The following is a 16,943-nucleotide window of genomic DNA, read 5'->3' on the forward strand; positions in this document are numbered from 1 at the left end:
CAGCCAGACTATATAGCATTGTGTTTACTGCCACTCTGTGTACACCGCTCAGCCAGACTATATACCATTGTTTACTGACACTCTGTGTACACCGCTCAGCCAGACTATATACCATTGTTTACTGAAACTCTGTGTACACCGCTCAGCCAGACTATATACCATTGTTTACTGCCACTCTGATTCTGCTGGGAACAGTAGTACACCGCTCGCTCAGCCAGACTATATACCATTGTTTACTGACACTATATAGCAGACTATATAGCATTGTGTGTACACCGCTCAGCCAGACTATATACCATTGTTTACTGACACTCTGTGTACACCGCTCAGCCAGACTATATACCATTGTTTACTGCCACTCTGATTCTGCTGGGAACAGTAGTACACCGCTCGCTCAGCCAGACTATATACCATTGTTTACTGACACTCTGTGTACACCGCTCAGCCAGACTATATACCATTGTTTACTGCCACTCTGATTCTGCTGGGAACAGTAGTACACCGCTCGCTCAGCCAGACTATATACCATTGTTTACTGACACTATATAGCAGACTATATAGCATTGTGTGTACACCGCTCAGCCAGACTATATACCATTGTTTACTGACACTCTGTGTACACCGCTCAGCCAGACTATATACCATTGTTTACTGCCACTCTGATTCTGCTGGGAACAGTAGTACACCGCTCGCTCAGCCAGACTATATACCATTGTTTACTGACACTCTGTGTACACCGCTCAGCCAGACTATATACCATTGTTTACTGCCACTCTGATTCTGCTGGGAACAGTAGTACACCGCTCGCTCAGCCAGACTATATACCATTGTTTACTGACACTCTGTGTACACCGCTCAGCCAGACTATATACCATTGTTTACTGCCACTCTGATTCTGCTGGGAACAGTAGTACACCGCTCGCTCAGCCAGACTATATACCATTGTTTACTGACACTATATAGCAGACTATATAGCATTGTGTGTACACCGCTCAGCCAGACTATATACCATTGTTTACTGCCACTCTGATTCTGCTGGGAACAGTAGTACACCGCTCGCTCAGCCAGACTATATAGCATTGTGTTTACTGCCACTCTGTGTACACCGCTCAGCCACACTATATAGCATTGCGTACTCTGCCAGTCAGTGTGTATATTGCTGGGATCAGTAATACTCCACTCACCGTCAACCACTATATGAGCTCAACATGAGTTCCCCAGAGACCTCCGCTGTGAGCAGCACTCCCAACAACAGCAACAGCCAACGCCCCACGCAAGCTATAACATCCACCCCAGCAGCCAGTGGTCAGCAGCAGCCCTCCCCGGAGGAGAACGTTGTGTCCATCAGTCCGTCGCCAGAGCGATTAATGAGGGCTGCCATTGAGGAGATGATGGGGCCTGATGTGGAGGAGGAGGTCTGGCTCAGGCCAGCATCCCAAGTTAATGTTGAGGACGATGAGGGGTCTGTGTCTGGGGATGTTGGGGTGGCAGAGGTGGTGGGTGGGTCAGACTCAGGAGAAGAGTTGTATGATGAGGATGATGATCGGGACCATCTGTATGTGCCTCAGAGTCCGACCCCGGAAAACATGTTGTATCGTGTGTTTAGGTACTAAAATCTGCGTTCCCTCCCAGTAGTGTTGGGCGAACAGTGTTTGCCACTGTTCGGGTTCTGCAGAACATCACCCTGTTCGGGGTGACTATATAGCAGACTATATAGCATTGTGTTTAATGCCACTCTGTGTACACGGCTCAGCCACACTATATAGCATTGTGTTTACTTCCACTCTGTGTCTGCTGGGAACAGTAGTACACCGCTCACCCGCCACTGTATAGCATTGTGCTCTGTGTCACTGCTGACAATAGTGGTACACCGCTCACCCACCACTGTATAGCATTTCTGTACTGCCACTGTACTGCTGCCAGTCAGCGTGTACTTTAAGGATAAGTGAAATGAGGAAGAAATCCGGTGAAAGAGGGAGGGGCAAGGGAAGAGGTGTTTCCCCTGACGGTTCACGTACAGGCCACAGGGGAGCACCCAAGAAAACCCACTCAATACTGCCCATGTTGTCCAGGACAACAACCCTCACAGATCCAAAAGAACAGGACCAGATAATTACTTGGATGACCTCTCAAGCGTCCAGCAGTGGGTTAAGCAGCACCAGCACATCACGCACGAGGTCCGAGTCCTCAGCCAGTTAAAGTCTGGGCTTTCTTTGAAGACTGCACTGAGGATGTTACCATGGCGATTTGCAAGGTGTGCAAGACCCGCCTGAGCAGGGGGAAAAGTATTAACAACCTCTCCACCACCAGCATGAGCCGCCACATTCTATCCAAACATCCCACTCTGTGGGCAAACGCGGCAGGACAGGGTACCACCAGCAACACTGCCTCCCTTGGGTTCACCAGACTCACCACCAGACCCGCCTCAGCAGCAGCAGTAGCCCAGCCATTGCGTGGTTCACAACATTCACAAACATCAGACGATGCTGACACTGTCACTTTCCGGACTAGTGCTCTTGAGGTCTCCCAGTGTTCATCAAACACAACAACCAACAGCCCTTCGGTGTGCAGCGCTACGGTTGAGTTGTCTGTCTCTGAGATGTTTGAGCACAAGAGGAAATTGCCAGCAAATGACCCCCGGGCCGTGGCAGTAACAGCCAGCCAGCATAGCCAAGCTTCTGGCCTGCGAAATGCTGCCATATCGAGTGGTGGAGACAAACAGCTTCAAGGGCATGATGTCAGTGGCCATCCCACGTTACGTTGTTCCCAGCCGCTACCACTTTGCGCGCTCTGCAGTGCCTGAGTTGCATGAGCACGTGGTCAGCTAAATAACCCGAAGCTTGAAGAATGCCGTTGCCTGCAAGGTTCACCTCACCACTGACACCTGGACGAGTGCGTTCGGCCAGGGTCGATACATCTCCCTTACCGCGCACTGGGTGAACCTTGTGGAGCCTGGCAGCGATTCCTCACCTGCTACGGCGCGGGTGTTGCCCACGCCGCAAACAGCTGGATAACAACAGCAGCACCTACCTCTCTGACTCCTTCTCCTCCAACGCATCTCAAAGCTGTACCTCATCCGGAAATGCTAACCCAGCACCAGCAGCAGTAGGATCGTGGAAGCAGTGCAGCACAGCTGTTGGCATGCGTCAGCAAGCGTTGCTGAAGCTGATCTGCCTTGGGGATAAGCAGCACACAGGGGAGGAAATTTGGAGGGGAATAAAGGAACAGACGGATTTGTGGCTGGCACCGCTGGACCTGAAACCGGGCATGAAGCTAGACACCTGGCACGAACTGGCAATGTACGCAATAGAGGTGCTGGCTTGCCCGGCAGCCAGCGTTATGTCGGAACGCTGTTTCAGTGCTGCCGGAGGCATCATCACAGATCGGCGTATCCGCCTCTCCACAGAAAATGCAGACCGTCTGACTCAAATTAAAATGAATCAATCCTGGATTGGAAACGACTACGCAACACTCCTGGACCCCAACCAAGTAACATGACCGATGAACATCTGGGATGGTTTAGCGTTTCCGGTCCCTGTTTATTGAACCTCTCATCTGTATTACATTTATGACTGCATGGCGGCAAAAAGCATTGCTGCTATATCCGCACGCTTTTTGTCCTCATGCAAGGCCTGGGTTGTTGTGTCTCACAAAGCGTGGCCTTCTCCTCCTGCGCCTCCTCCTGTTCCATCACGTGTGCTGCTGCTGCTGCTGCTGCTGCTGGGTTACCGTTGCCGCGTGGTCCCTGTTTATGGAACCTCTTATCTTTATTACATTTATGACTACATGGCGGTACAAAGCATGCTATCCGCACGCTTTTTGTCCTCATGCAAGGCCTGGGTTGTTGTGTCTCACAAAGCGTGGCCTTCTCCTCCTGCGCCTCCTCCTGTTCCATCACGTGTGCTGCTGCTGCTGCTGCTGCTGGGTTAGCGTTGCCGGTCCCTGTTTATGGAACCTCTTATCTTTATTACATTTATGACTACATGGCGGTACAAAGCATGCTATCCGCACGCTTTTTGTCCTCATGCAAGGCCTGGGTTGTTGTGTCTCACAAAGCGTGGCCTTCTCCTCCTGCGCCTCCTCCTGTTCCATCACGTGTGCTGCTGCTGCTGCTGCTGCTGGGTTAGCGTTGCCGCGTGGTCCCTGTTTATTGAACCTCTTATCTTTATTACATTTATGACTACATGGCGGTACAAAGCATGCTCTCCGCACGCTTTTTGTCCTCATGCAAGGCCTGGGTTGTTGTGTCTCACAAAGCGTGGCCTTCTCCTCCTGCGCCTCCTCCTGTTCCATCACGTGTGCTGCTGCTGGGTTAGCGTTGCCGCGTGGTCCCTGTTTATTGAACCACTTATCTTTATTACATTTATGACTGCATGGTGGTACAAAGCATGCTATCCGCACGCTTCTTGTCCTCATGCAAGGCCTGGGTTGTTGTGTCTCAAAGCGTGGCCTTCTCCTCCTGCGCCACCCTCCTCCTGTTCCATCACGTGTGCTGCTGCTGGGTTAGCATTACCGGTCCCTTTTCCTGGAACCTCTTATATGTATTACATTTATGACTGCATGCCGACAAAAAGCATGTTACCTGTGCAAAGAAAACAGACATTTCCCGCATTTAAAAGACAGTTTTCCCTTTGAAACTTTAAAATCGATTTTCTCAAAAACTATAAGCTCTTTTTGCTAAATTTTTTTTTCCTCTTGTACCCACTCCCAAGGTGCACATACCCTGTAAATTTGGGGTATGTAGCATGTAAGGAGGCTTTACAAAGCACAAAAGTTCGGGTCCCCATTGACTTCCATTATGTTCGGAGTTCGGGTCGAACACCCGAACATCGCGGACATGTTCGGCCTGTTCGGCCCGAACCCGAACATCTAGATGTTCGCCCAACACTAATCAGTGCGTGGCATGGATTAATGTGGCTCTAGGGGGTAAAACTTGAACAGCCAATGTTTGCCAGTTACTGTTCACCAGCAAACATGTTCATCCATCACTAGTCGTGAATGCTACTTTGACAGCTTTGACTTTATGTTTGTGTGACTCAGAAATTAATATAATCATTATGACAGTCACTGCACTATAAAAAAAAAAAAAGAAAGAAAGAAAAAGAAAAAAGATGGTTGCCTCCAGATTCTTCTCATTTAATCAATCCTTTACAGTATTTTCTGTATAAATTAGGAGAATGTGACTTAACAAGCCTTTTATGTTTTCATCAGCATCAGCGATTTCATGGAGATCCCACTGCCCTAAAATATAGCTTCTATGAAGTAATAACACCTGATCATGCAGCATCCATGGAATTACAAATCCTGCAAAAAAGATGTCTTGTCCCTGGATGGTATGCAACACATATAGAGCGATGGCTGACCTTCTTCCCACCGTCTCAGGTATTATAAAAATATTAGTATGTTGTAAGCGTGGATTAATTTTATTTTTATGTGTTCTGTGATATTTTACAATGGATGGTGCATTGTGATATTTTACAATGTACTCCACAAACACAGGTGATTTACTGAAGGAAGAGCAGGAAAAACAATTGTCACCTTTCTATTCACATAAGAATTGTTTATTTTTGAAAGTTGACCTGAGCAGGACAGAAGGAAACCATAGACAAATACACCCTGTATGTATTTAGAGTTCAGCCTTTTTAATTCCCCCTCATTTGTGTTTAATCACAAGTTGTAATTTGATTTCTCCCCTGTGTCACATGACTGCCCATGGCAGAGATGGCAGATAAGCTCATTATAAAAGCACAGGATGTTAACAATACGTCTGCTTCCATGAATCAAGAAGTAGAAACAGTGCAGATTTATTTTAGGATTTGTATCAGCTGTAACAAAGAAATGTTTTTGTTTAAAGCTTAGTACTGTATGCAATAAAATGCTATAACACAAAAAGCTTAGTATGCTGTTATGCATCTTTTAGAGCAGAGAGGACATTCTGAGTTCAGGCCCGCTTTAAATTCCCCTTAAAGTGGACCTGAGCTCTTGCACAAGACAGAAGTTACACATATTTAAATGCACTCTGTATGTATTTAGAGAATTTAGCCTGTCTAATTCCCCCTCATCTGTGACTAAGCACAAGTTGTAATTTGATCCCTCAGCTTTGTCAGCTCCTGCCATGGCAGAGAGGTAATTGGTAAACAAAGAATGTTAACAATATGTCTGCTTCCATGAAAGCAGGAAGTAGACAAACTGCACATTTATTGCAGGATTTGTATCAGCTGTATCAAATAATTTTTTTTCAGTAAATCTTATTATTCTGTTGCATATCTTTTAGAGCACAGAGGTAGTTCTGAGTTTAGGTCTGCCTTACGATTAGTTTTACACTCCTCACCTTAACTAAATTTGTCCTTTAGCAAATCACATCCAAAGTCAACAAAGTGCACAGTTTTAGTTTGCAGGGATTTTGTTCATGTAACCAGACTTAGTAACCAGTCCATAGATCCCCAACAAAGTCATTTAGCCACATTTATAAAATTGACATTTTATTTAAAAATGTGTAGAATGTAATAAAGCAGTAATTGACACTCCACTTGACAGGGATCCTCACATCAGTATTGTGATATGAATTTAAGGACAGACAACATTCATAGCCATCTTCAAGGCCTGCCTGTCTAATCTACGTGAAGAACCATTCATGTTATTGTCTAAGTGTCATCACATTAGGCTCCAAGAGAATCAATTTTTTTCTTTTCTTTTCACTGTATATTATGCGTTATCTGCACTGTCACATGTATGTGCCTGAAACTTCCCATTGTAGAGGTGCACTGTGAAAAATGTCAGCTTAAATGACATAACAGATCTAAAAGCTAAGGTGAAAAACAAAAATGCAAGTACAATTTCTCTATTCACAGATACCGGTATGTTCCAACAATTTTAGCTTATTAAATATATTAATTTAAATGTCAATGTATTTATACATCTTCATGTTTAAGCTGTAACAGTGTACATGTTGTGCATGGGTTTTTTAAAATCACCTTTAGTGCAACTTTGCGTTTTTATTTATTTATTCATACAAAATTACTTCAGCATTGCAAAGTATTAGTATGATCTGCCATATCCTACTCTAATTAATCACAATGTTAATTTTCTGTATTGACATACAGAGTGCTAAAATCACTCACTCATGAAATTCAGAATGCTCTCTGCTCCATTACCTATATTACTTCAATAAATGTCCTTTGATTAAATTATTGACAGAATTACTCTATGCATGCTTTTACCTATAAGGAATGGTATTTACTGTGTCCTTCTGTAATACTTTTGAGATTTCCAGCCATGCCATAATGATAAAATAAAGATATAACAGGACAAACCATGGGCTTCTGCTGACATATGGAATTCTTTACCAGAACTTAAGACAATCTTATCTGGCTGATTGCAAATCCATAGCAAACATACACTCAATCTGCTTAAGGTTAATTTACTGCAAACCATTATATCAAAATACATATGTGCACATAGTAATGCATGATTTAAAAAAGTTAATATAAATTTACTAACCACAAGCATTGACTGCATTGTATTATTTTTTTTAGGAGCTCAAGGCCTTTCAATTCTTGTTTTGAACAAAATCTCTATATTATTATTATTATTTATTAAGTTATACTTTTTTTTATAAATGTTTTGCATACATAAAACATGAAGGGATATTTTACAAAAGAGGCATGTGTACAGGGAGTGCAGAATTATTAGGCAAGTTGTATTTTTGAGGAATAATTTTATTATTGAACAACAACCATGTTCTCAATGAACCCAAAAAACTCATTAATATCAAAGCAGAATATTTTTGAAAGTAGTTCTTAGTTTGTTTTTAGTTTTAGCTATTTTAGGGGGATATCTGTGTGTGCAGGTGACTATTACTGTGCATAATTATTAGGCAACTTAACAAAAAACAAATATATACCCATTTCAATTACTTATTTTTACCAGTGAAACCTATATAACATCTCAACATTCACAAATATACATTTCTGACATTCAAAAACAAAACAAAAACAAATCAGTGACCAATATAGCCACCTTTCTTTGCAAGGACACTCAAAAGCCTGCCATCCATGGATTCTGTCAGTGTTTTGATCTGTTCACCATCAACATTGCGTGCAGCAGCAACCACAGCCTCCCAGACACTGTTCAGAGAAGTGTACTGTTTTCCCTCCTTGTAAATCTCACATTTTATGATGGACCACAGGTTCTCAATGGGGTTCAGATCAGGTGAACAAGGAGGCCATGTCATTAGTTTTTCTTCTTTTATACCCTTTCTTGCCAGCCACGCTGTGGAGTACTTGGACGCGTGTGATGGAGCATTGTCCTGCATGAAAATCATGTTTTTCTTGAAGGATGCAGACTTCTTCCTGTACCACTGCTTGAAGAAGGTGTCTTCCAGAAACTGGCAGTAGGACTGGGCGTTGAGCTTGACTCCATCCTCAACCCCAAAAGGCCCCACAAGCTCATCTTTGATGATACCAGCCCAAACCAGTACTCCACCTCCACCTTGCTGGCGTCTGAGTCGGACTGGAGCTCTCTGCCCTTTACCAATCCAGCCACGGGCCCATCCATCTGGCCCATCAAGACTCACTCTCATTTCATCAGTCCATAAAACCTTAGAAATATCAGTCTTGAGATATTTCTTGGCCCAGTCTTGACATTTCAGCTTGTGGGTCTTGTTCAGTGGTGGTCGTCTTTCAGCTTTTTTTACCTGGGCCATGTCTCTGAGTATTGCACACCTTATGCTTTTGGGCACTCCAGTGATGTTGCAGCTCTGAAATATGGCCAAACTGGTGGCAAGTGGCATCTTGGCAGCTGCACGCTTTACTTTTCTCAGTTCATGGGCAGTTATTTTGCGCCTTGGTTTTTCCACACGCTTCTTGCGACCCTGTTGACTTTTTTGAATGAAACGCTTGATTGTTCGATGATCACGCTTCAGAAGCTTTGCAATTTTAAGAGTGCTGCATCCCTCTGCAAGATATCTCACTATTTTTGACTTTTCTGAGCCTGTCAAATCCTTCTTTTGACCCATTTTGCCAAAGGAAAGGAAGTTGCCTAATAATTATGCACACCTGATATAGGGTGTTGATGTCATTAGACCACACCCCTTCTCATTACAGAGATGCACATCACCTAATATGCTTAATTGGTAGTAGGCTTTCGAGCCTATACAGCTTGGAGTAAGACAACATGCATAAAGAGGATGATGTGGTCAAAATACTCATTTGCCTAATAATTCTGCACTCCCTGTATATTAAAACTGCTTTAATTATTAAGACACATCACAAACATATAAAATAAGAATGTTTTGCATGTTTAAAAGTGTTTTACGTCTATCTTGTTGTCCATCATAAATGACACATAATTGGGAAAATACAAAGGCAGGTGGTTAATTAAAGTCGACTAGACGTATACGTCTTTACGCATATGGCCGGAACGCATACATCATCGCGTACCCTGCCCCTAACAGGTGACACAGGAAATAAAAGCCTGTGTATTTTTTGTGTATTGGCGTGGATCAGCCACGCAAGAAGCACCGCCGTGCGAAACGGCCGTTAGGCTACCGTTTTTGCCTTACACCCACCACCACCCTCTGATATCGTAGGACGTCTATCTCATGCAATAATCTTAAGAGCACAAGTTGTCTGCACATGACTTTTGCACCTACCTCATTGAATGCAAGATATTTACATATTGTGATTTATATCACACTGAAAACACAATTAAATTTGAATCAACTGCAATGCCTGATGGAACTTTTTTCTTTTCTCTGATGATCCATGTTATATACACCTGCTAACAACATCATGAGCACGCAGTTTCTTTAACCCTTTCCACTCATATGTCCTGCATAGCGGGACATACGGAAAAACCTGATGCGCTCGTATGTCCCGCTATACAGGACATTCCTGCAGCGGCAGTTTGCAGTGCATCTGGCCCGCCGCAAACCGTCGATCTGTGAGCACCGGTTTGTGGGCATGTAATACTACATGCCCACACTGTCAGTGCCCCCCAGCCCCATACCTGATGTCTGCCTATAGCCCTAGAAAGAAGTGATATTTAGATTTAAATGTCACTTCCGTTTCTTTCCTGTTTTTTTGTTTTTTTTAAATAAAAAATAGCTGCTGATTCATTTTTGCAGATTCCTTTCTGCAAAAAAAAATCATTGCAGATTAAATTTTATTTTTCATGCATATTGCCTGCAAAGTTATACAGACAATGAATGGCATCCTATGGGATGGACTGGGGAAGGGTGTAAATAGTAGCCAGTATTTTGTTGCTAATATGCCCATTCGAAATACCAAAGATTGCATTGTGTGTAGGGACAGTAAGACCCCGGGTGGCAGGCATAAAACCACCTATTTTTGTGAAACTTGCTCACACAGGCACGGATTACACCCAGGAAACTGTTTTTCAATTTACCATACCTTGGCTTTCTCCTCTGCAACCAATCAATAGAAGATGCCAAACTGTCCAAATAAGGCATCAAATTAAACGTTATAATGTGTTCTTTAAAATAAGATATACCATGTTACGATGTTATGTTCCATGTTAAAATGAGAGAGAGAGTAGGAGGGAGAGTGCAGTTCTTTAAAAAAAAAACCTGAGCAGAAACAACTTCCTTTAGGAAAGAACTGCGAGTGGAAAGGCTTAATCGAGGTGGTGTTTGAATGTCTGTCATTTCCTACCTCTAAGGGATGCGACTGCATACCTTGTAGTGCCGGTAGACCCGACACTCTCCGACTTAATATTTATTATAATGCTTTTTTAAGTGTCCTGCAACAAGACATTTCAAAATGAGTTGTTTAGGATTAAATATTGTAATTTGACTTTAAAAATGTAAAATTATTGCCATTCTTAGTTAGTAAAGCTTGAAGCACATAATACAATACAATAAGCTAGCGAAATACAACTAGAATTGTCACACGTGTATGATTCTTGATTTCCTGTCACAGTTACATGAAATGTTACATAATTGTTGCATTGCAAACCTTTACATTGAAAGGTCAGAAGGACAGGGTTCTCTCTCTTTTGTTTCTTGCAATTACTGTGTGTTTTCTTAGACACATTGGGGTTGATGCACAAAGCTGTGGTAATATTGCTGTGCACAGACAGAGCATGGCAATATTACTTTTACTACTGGCAGCAGGTTATACTACATTGCTATGGTAATGCTCATTAGTAATGCCATTACTATAGTAATTCTCTCATTGCTCGTGTAGCGTGGTCCCACTAATAGCGTAACTCATGGTAACTTACTGCTGGTATTACTGTGCAGTATTACTGTGCACTGTCTGCACACAGTAATATTGTCCCAGCTTTGTGCATCGATCCCATTGTCGTTCATTCACAAAAGTACATCAAAAATTGTTGTTCAAATCAGACTCTGCACTCTTACTGGTACTTAGGCTAGTTATGAAATGAACAGTTCTCTCTCTATACTGATCTAATTACAGCTCCTGAATGCAACAGAATAATGCATTGCAAACCAGAAATTTTTTTATAGAGTAAAAAAGTTAGGGTTTTTTTAACATAATTTTTTTTGCTTTTTTTCCCCAGTGATTTTGTGGTATTTTCAGGCATATGGATAAAGACTGTATTTTAACTTCAGCTCTGGTGATTAAAAAAGGTCGGAGGTGCTTAAAATCCAAAAATCTACTTACCTGGGGCTTCCTCCAGCCTCTAGCAGCCGTCCTGTGCCCTCGCTGCAGCTCCGGTGGCACACGGCCCACTCAGGTGCAGATGCCGACCTCGCCAGGTCAGCCTCTACTGCGCTTCAGCATGCAGCTCATGGAGTTGCAGTGACATCATCTGGACTGTACTGCGCCTGCACAGTACAGTCCGGATGATGTCAGCGTGACTTTGAGAGCCGCTCGTGCAGGAACAGTAGGCATCTTGTACCAGAGGGGACCCTGGGCCACCAGCGGGGAGCTGAGCTGTGACAAGGGCACGAGATGGCTGCAAGGGGCTAGAGGAAGCCCCAGGTAAGTAAATTTTTGTTTTTTGATCACCTCGGACCTTCCCTTTAAGTAAAAGAATGTTGAAAAGATAGTTCCATCCAATTCTATCCCCTCTGACATCTGTTTTGAGAAAAACATTCATGAAGAAATTATGGTTTTGTATAGACTTTAAATAGTTGGTGACTTAGGAGTATATTCACTAACCTTTGGTAAGCATAATATGCTAAAAATCTTACTGTACGATGAATAGAGCAGAATGCATTGCATGTAATCAGGCCAGTTTCTAGGGGCCGTGCAGCCGTGCGGCCGCCCTTAGTGCTATTGGGAGGGGGCGCTGTAATGGAGGGGGGAGCCGCAGCGAGGGCAGCCCGACCTCTCCCTCGCTTCCTCTCCCCTGGCCGCCCTCCGTGCTCCCCCCTCAGATGCAGAGTAATGCGCAGGGAAGCGCTGTAAGTAGTGACTCACTTCCCTGGTTCCAATCGCCGCTCACTCGCCGCCGGTCTCCTCTCTGCATAGACGCTAATACACACGCTGCTTCCTGTTAAACAGGAATCAGCATGTGTATCCCCGGAGATGTAGAGAGGAGACCATCGGCTAGTGAGTGGTCAGCGATTGGAACCTGGGAGGTGAGTCACTATTTACAGTGCTTCCCTGCGCACTACTCTGCATCTGAGGGGGGAACACGGAGGGCGGCCCGGGGAGAGGAAGGGAGGAAGACTTCGGACTGCCCTCGCTGCGGCTACCCCCTCCATTATAGGGAGGCATCTACCTACCCTATACTGGGGGGCACCTACCTAATCTGACTTATACTGGGGGGCACCTACCTAATCTAACCTATACTGGGGGGGCACCTACCAAATCTAACCTATACTGGGGGGGCAGCTACCTAATCTAACCTATACTGGGGGGGCACCTAGCTAATCTAACCTATACTGCGGGGCAGCTACCTATCTAACCTATACTGGGGGGCAGCTACCTATCTAACCTATACTGGGGGGGGGGGCAGCTACCTAATCTAACCTAGACTGGGGTGGCACCTACCTAATCTAACCTATACTGCGGGGCAGCTACCTAATCTAACCTATACTGGGGGGGCAGCTACCTAATCTAACCTATACTGGGGGGCACCTACCTAATCTAACCTAGTACTGGGGGGCAGCTACCTATCTTATCTATACTGGGGGGCAGCTACCAATCTAACCTATACTGGGGGCACTTACTTATCTAACCTGTATTGGGGGCGCCTACCTACCTAGCTAGCCTATACAGGTGGCAACTATACTGGCTACCTATATTGGAGGCACCTACATTACTAACCTATACTGGGAGCACCTACCTATCTAACCTATGCTGGGGGCAACTATTCTAGCTACCTATATTAGAGGCACCCACCTAGCTAAGCTGTACTGGGGGCAGCTACCTATCTAACTTATACCGGGGGCGCCTGCCTATCTAACCTATACTGGGGGCAACTATACTGGCTACCTATACTGGAGGCACCTACCTGGCTAACATATACTGGTGGCAACTATACTGGCTCACCTATGCCTGGCTACCTATACTGGGGGGACCTATAGCTGGCTCCCTATACTGGGGTACCTATTCCTGGCTACCCATACTGGGAGGACCTATACTGAGTGCAACTAGACCTGGCTAACCTATACTGCGGACACCTATACCTGGCTCCGCGGGGGGGAGTTTAGTAAATACACCTCAAAGAGTCTGAAACATAGTGGTAAGCTTAATTTATACACTCCTCTAATTCTTCCCCTGATTCTTGTTTAATACATTAGTTTGGAGCTGCCATTTCAGATAATACAAGGTTATTTTTAACTTGGAAAATATGTTTTGACAACAAAGATGTGTTATTCCAGCTTTTAATTATCGATGGACAACATCTGAGGAGTGATCCAGCAACTGTCATGGATGAAGTACAGAAATTTCTTGGAGTCTCTCCTTATTATAATTACTCAGAGACTCTAACGTAAGTATATGCCCTTTTCTTTTGCTTTTCATTTTGAGGTATGTTTGATCATTGATATACGCAAACTTCATATCATTATGTATCTCAAATCAGAAGTGTTGAATAATTAATTGTTAATATAAGATATAATAATGTGATATAGAGTGTTTAGGCAACTACTGCCTTGTTGTTTCATTTAATGGTATGTCCTTTTGAGTCCAAACTGAGATTGGAGAATAAATGATAACACTTAGATCTGCTGTGATTTAAACATCATTATGTGTAGTGCAGGGCTGGATAATATCTGCCAAGGTCATAGATGCCACAGCCTAACGATGCTGTACAGGTAGTCCCCGGTTAACGAACGAGATAGGGACTGTAGGTACATTCTTAACCTGAATCTGTTCTTAAATTGGAACACTGTTCCATCTCTGCCCCCTGTACCTCCTCTGTGCCCCCCTGTGCCTCCAGTGTCCCCCTCTGTGTCACATCTGCCCTCTGTACCTGCTAATACAAGTTTAAAAGCCATTTTTTCATTGAATTTTTCAAAATCGATTTTCTCAAAAACTACAAGTCCAATTTGAAAAAATGTTTTGCCTTGTTGCCATGGAAACAGAGAATCCATGCCGTTCGTATCAGCGGGTCATCCGTAAGTCCGGTGTTCGTAAGTCGGGGACTACCTGCATATGAAAGAAACTGCAAATCAAAAAGGTAGGCCACTTAATGAAGAGGGTTGCTTATGGTATGGTTACTGCAAAGCAAAACGGTTTCCCAGACTCAGGTACACCAGTATAGAAACCGGCCAGCTGGTGCTCCGCATCCAACAGGCACACCACTCCTGTTCAACAGTTAGCCACAAAGTGAACAAAAGACACGGCACTCAGAGGGCTGTGAACAGCAACAAGTTGTATTGGAGTATGAGGATACACACACAAAGTTTCGGGCGGAGGAAACGTTGTGTGTGTATCCTCATACTCCAATACAGCTTGTTGCTGTTCACAGCCCTCTGAGTGCCGTGTCTTTTGTTCACTTTATGTTGCCTTGCACATTGAATGGAAGCTGCTGCTTCATATGTGTTAGCAGGCTGAAACACATTGGTTACTGCATATAGCAGAGTGAAGGTGCTGTATGTGAAGGAGGGTCTGCATATAAAAGACAAGTTCCATTTTACTTACATGTTCTATTTTACTTACTTGGGGCTTCTTCCAGCCCCCCATGGCTTTACATGTCCTTGGTGTAAAGGTGTCCTCCTCCTCCTGGTCTGCTCTGATGTGCTACTGTGTCCCTTCGAAAAATCACTGGTACCAGGCATCTGTGCATGTGTGACCCAGGACACACATTTACTTGATCATGCCCCTATGGGTGGACGCATTCTGCAAAAACGTGGTTCTCAAGAGAATTGTTCCACTCCTGGTCATGAGAGTGTGTTTGAGGAGCCGCGCTAGAGCTGCACATGCTCAGTAGCTCACAACAGGGGGATAGGGGAAGTCCGGGGCTACTGGCTGTCATGCAAACCAGTGTTTGGGATAGGGGAAGTCTCAGGTAAATGAAATTAAGCTTGTTTCCCACAGCATACTTTAAGCAGACAAAACAAATACATCCAGCCCTAGTAAGCTTCCCTACAGGGAAATTAAGGAAAACGTTATAAGCTAAGCTGTGATAAAATAAGACAAAGTAAAGTAAATGTGCTGGTGTGTAATTAATTTGGTGAAATGTGTGCAAAGCTTCAGACAGAGCGAGTGGCACCTGAAAGACTCCTTGATAGGTAAACTGGGAAATTATAAAGTGGTTTGCCTCTCATTTGCTTGTAAATTATTCAACATAGACATGATGGAATAATTATATGTGTAGAATGGTATCAGCGCAGAAAGGGGAATCAAGAGTTAATCGTAATCTTGTCAACTTTTTTTTATTTTAATTAATGCTACTGGTAAATAATTAAACCACTTCTTATATTTTCTTCACAAAACACAACATTTTTCAGTTTATTTTTCTTAGAAATGTTAACATTTAAAAACAAATTATGTTCCCTAAATCCATATTAGTAGGGGATGTATAATTTATTTCTAATGAGCATACTTTAATGTCAAAATGTAATTGTACATATGGATAGTGTTTAACTAAAATCTCCTAGGCAATAATCTAAATCCTGAGTTAATATAACCACAACACAATTACTAATCCAATTATGCTAATTGTGGTTATATATCTATACATGTATATGATCTGTGGTTTACAGATATAGTGGGATGCGAAAGTTTGGGCAACCTTGTTAATCGTCATGATTTCCCTGTATAAATCGTTGGTTGTTACGATAAAAAATGTCAGTTAAACATATCATATAGGAGACACACAGTGATATTTGAGAAGTAAAATGACGTTTTTTATCGTAACGACCAGCGATTTATATAGGAAAATCCTGATGATTAACAAGGTTGCCTGACAAAAGTCATATTTTTCAAGGAGTCATTATGGGGACTAGGAGGAGCGAGGAGTAGAAAGGACAAAGCACAGAGGTACGTAGAACCAGCATGAAAATATCTATGTGCTTAAATTAGGTAACTTTGCTTCAGGTCAGACATATTTTAGGCTGCCTTCACATTAACCCTACAATTTTTTGGCCACATTTTTTGTAATTGTAATTCTGTGTTTTGCATTTTTATGGTTCCAGTTTTTCATTAGTTTGGTCGTGTTTTCTTATGATTTTTTTTTCATACCAGGAACAGCAGCAGGTGAAGGAGGATCCGCAAACTCAGTGGAATGGTAAAAGCTGGAACTCTTTATTGGAAAACCACATACAAAAGACATGTAAAAGCTACAGGAACAACTGACGCGTATCGGGCTCAGGATTCGCCCTTAATCATAGTTGTGCACAACTATGATTAAGGGCGAATCCTGAGCCCGATACACGTCAGTTGTTCCTGTGGCTTTTACATGTCTTTGTATGTGGTTTTCCAGTAAAGAGTTCCAGCTTTTACCATTCCACTGAGTTTGCGGATCCTCCTTCACCTGCTGCTGTTCCTAGTTTGGCATAC

The 16,943-nt window shown here is 43.4% G+C and overlaps 1 protein-coding gene across 2 annotated transcripts in view; it reads left to right on the forward strand.

The window, feature by feature from the left end:
* LOC137571512 (bifunctional heparan sulfate N-deacetylase/N-sulfotransferase 4) overlaps positions 1–16,943 on the forward strand; it is a 472,192-nt gene that overhangs the window by 436,424 nt on the left and 18,825 nt on the right. For both annotated transcript variants that reach the window (XM_068280740.1, XM_068280748.1), the window contains 2 exons: positions 5,212–5,382; positions 13,820–13,929. In XM_068280740.1, coding sequence (XP_068136841.1) covers positions 5,212–5,382; positions 13,820–13,929 — 281 coding nt within the window. The remainder of the gene's footprint in view (positions 1–5,211; positions 5,383–13,819; positions 13,930–16,943) is intronic.

The sequence above is a fragment of the Hyperolius riggenbachi genome, chromosome 1, assembly GCF_040937935.1.
Source record: "Hyperolius riggenbachi isolate aHypRig1 chromosome 1, aHypRig1.pri, whole genome shotgun sequence".
NCBI lineage: Eukaryota > Metazoa > Chordata > Amphibia > Anura > Hyperoliidae > Hyperolius > Hyperolius riggenbachi.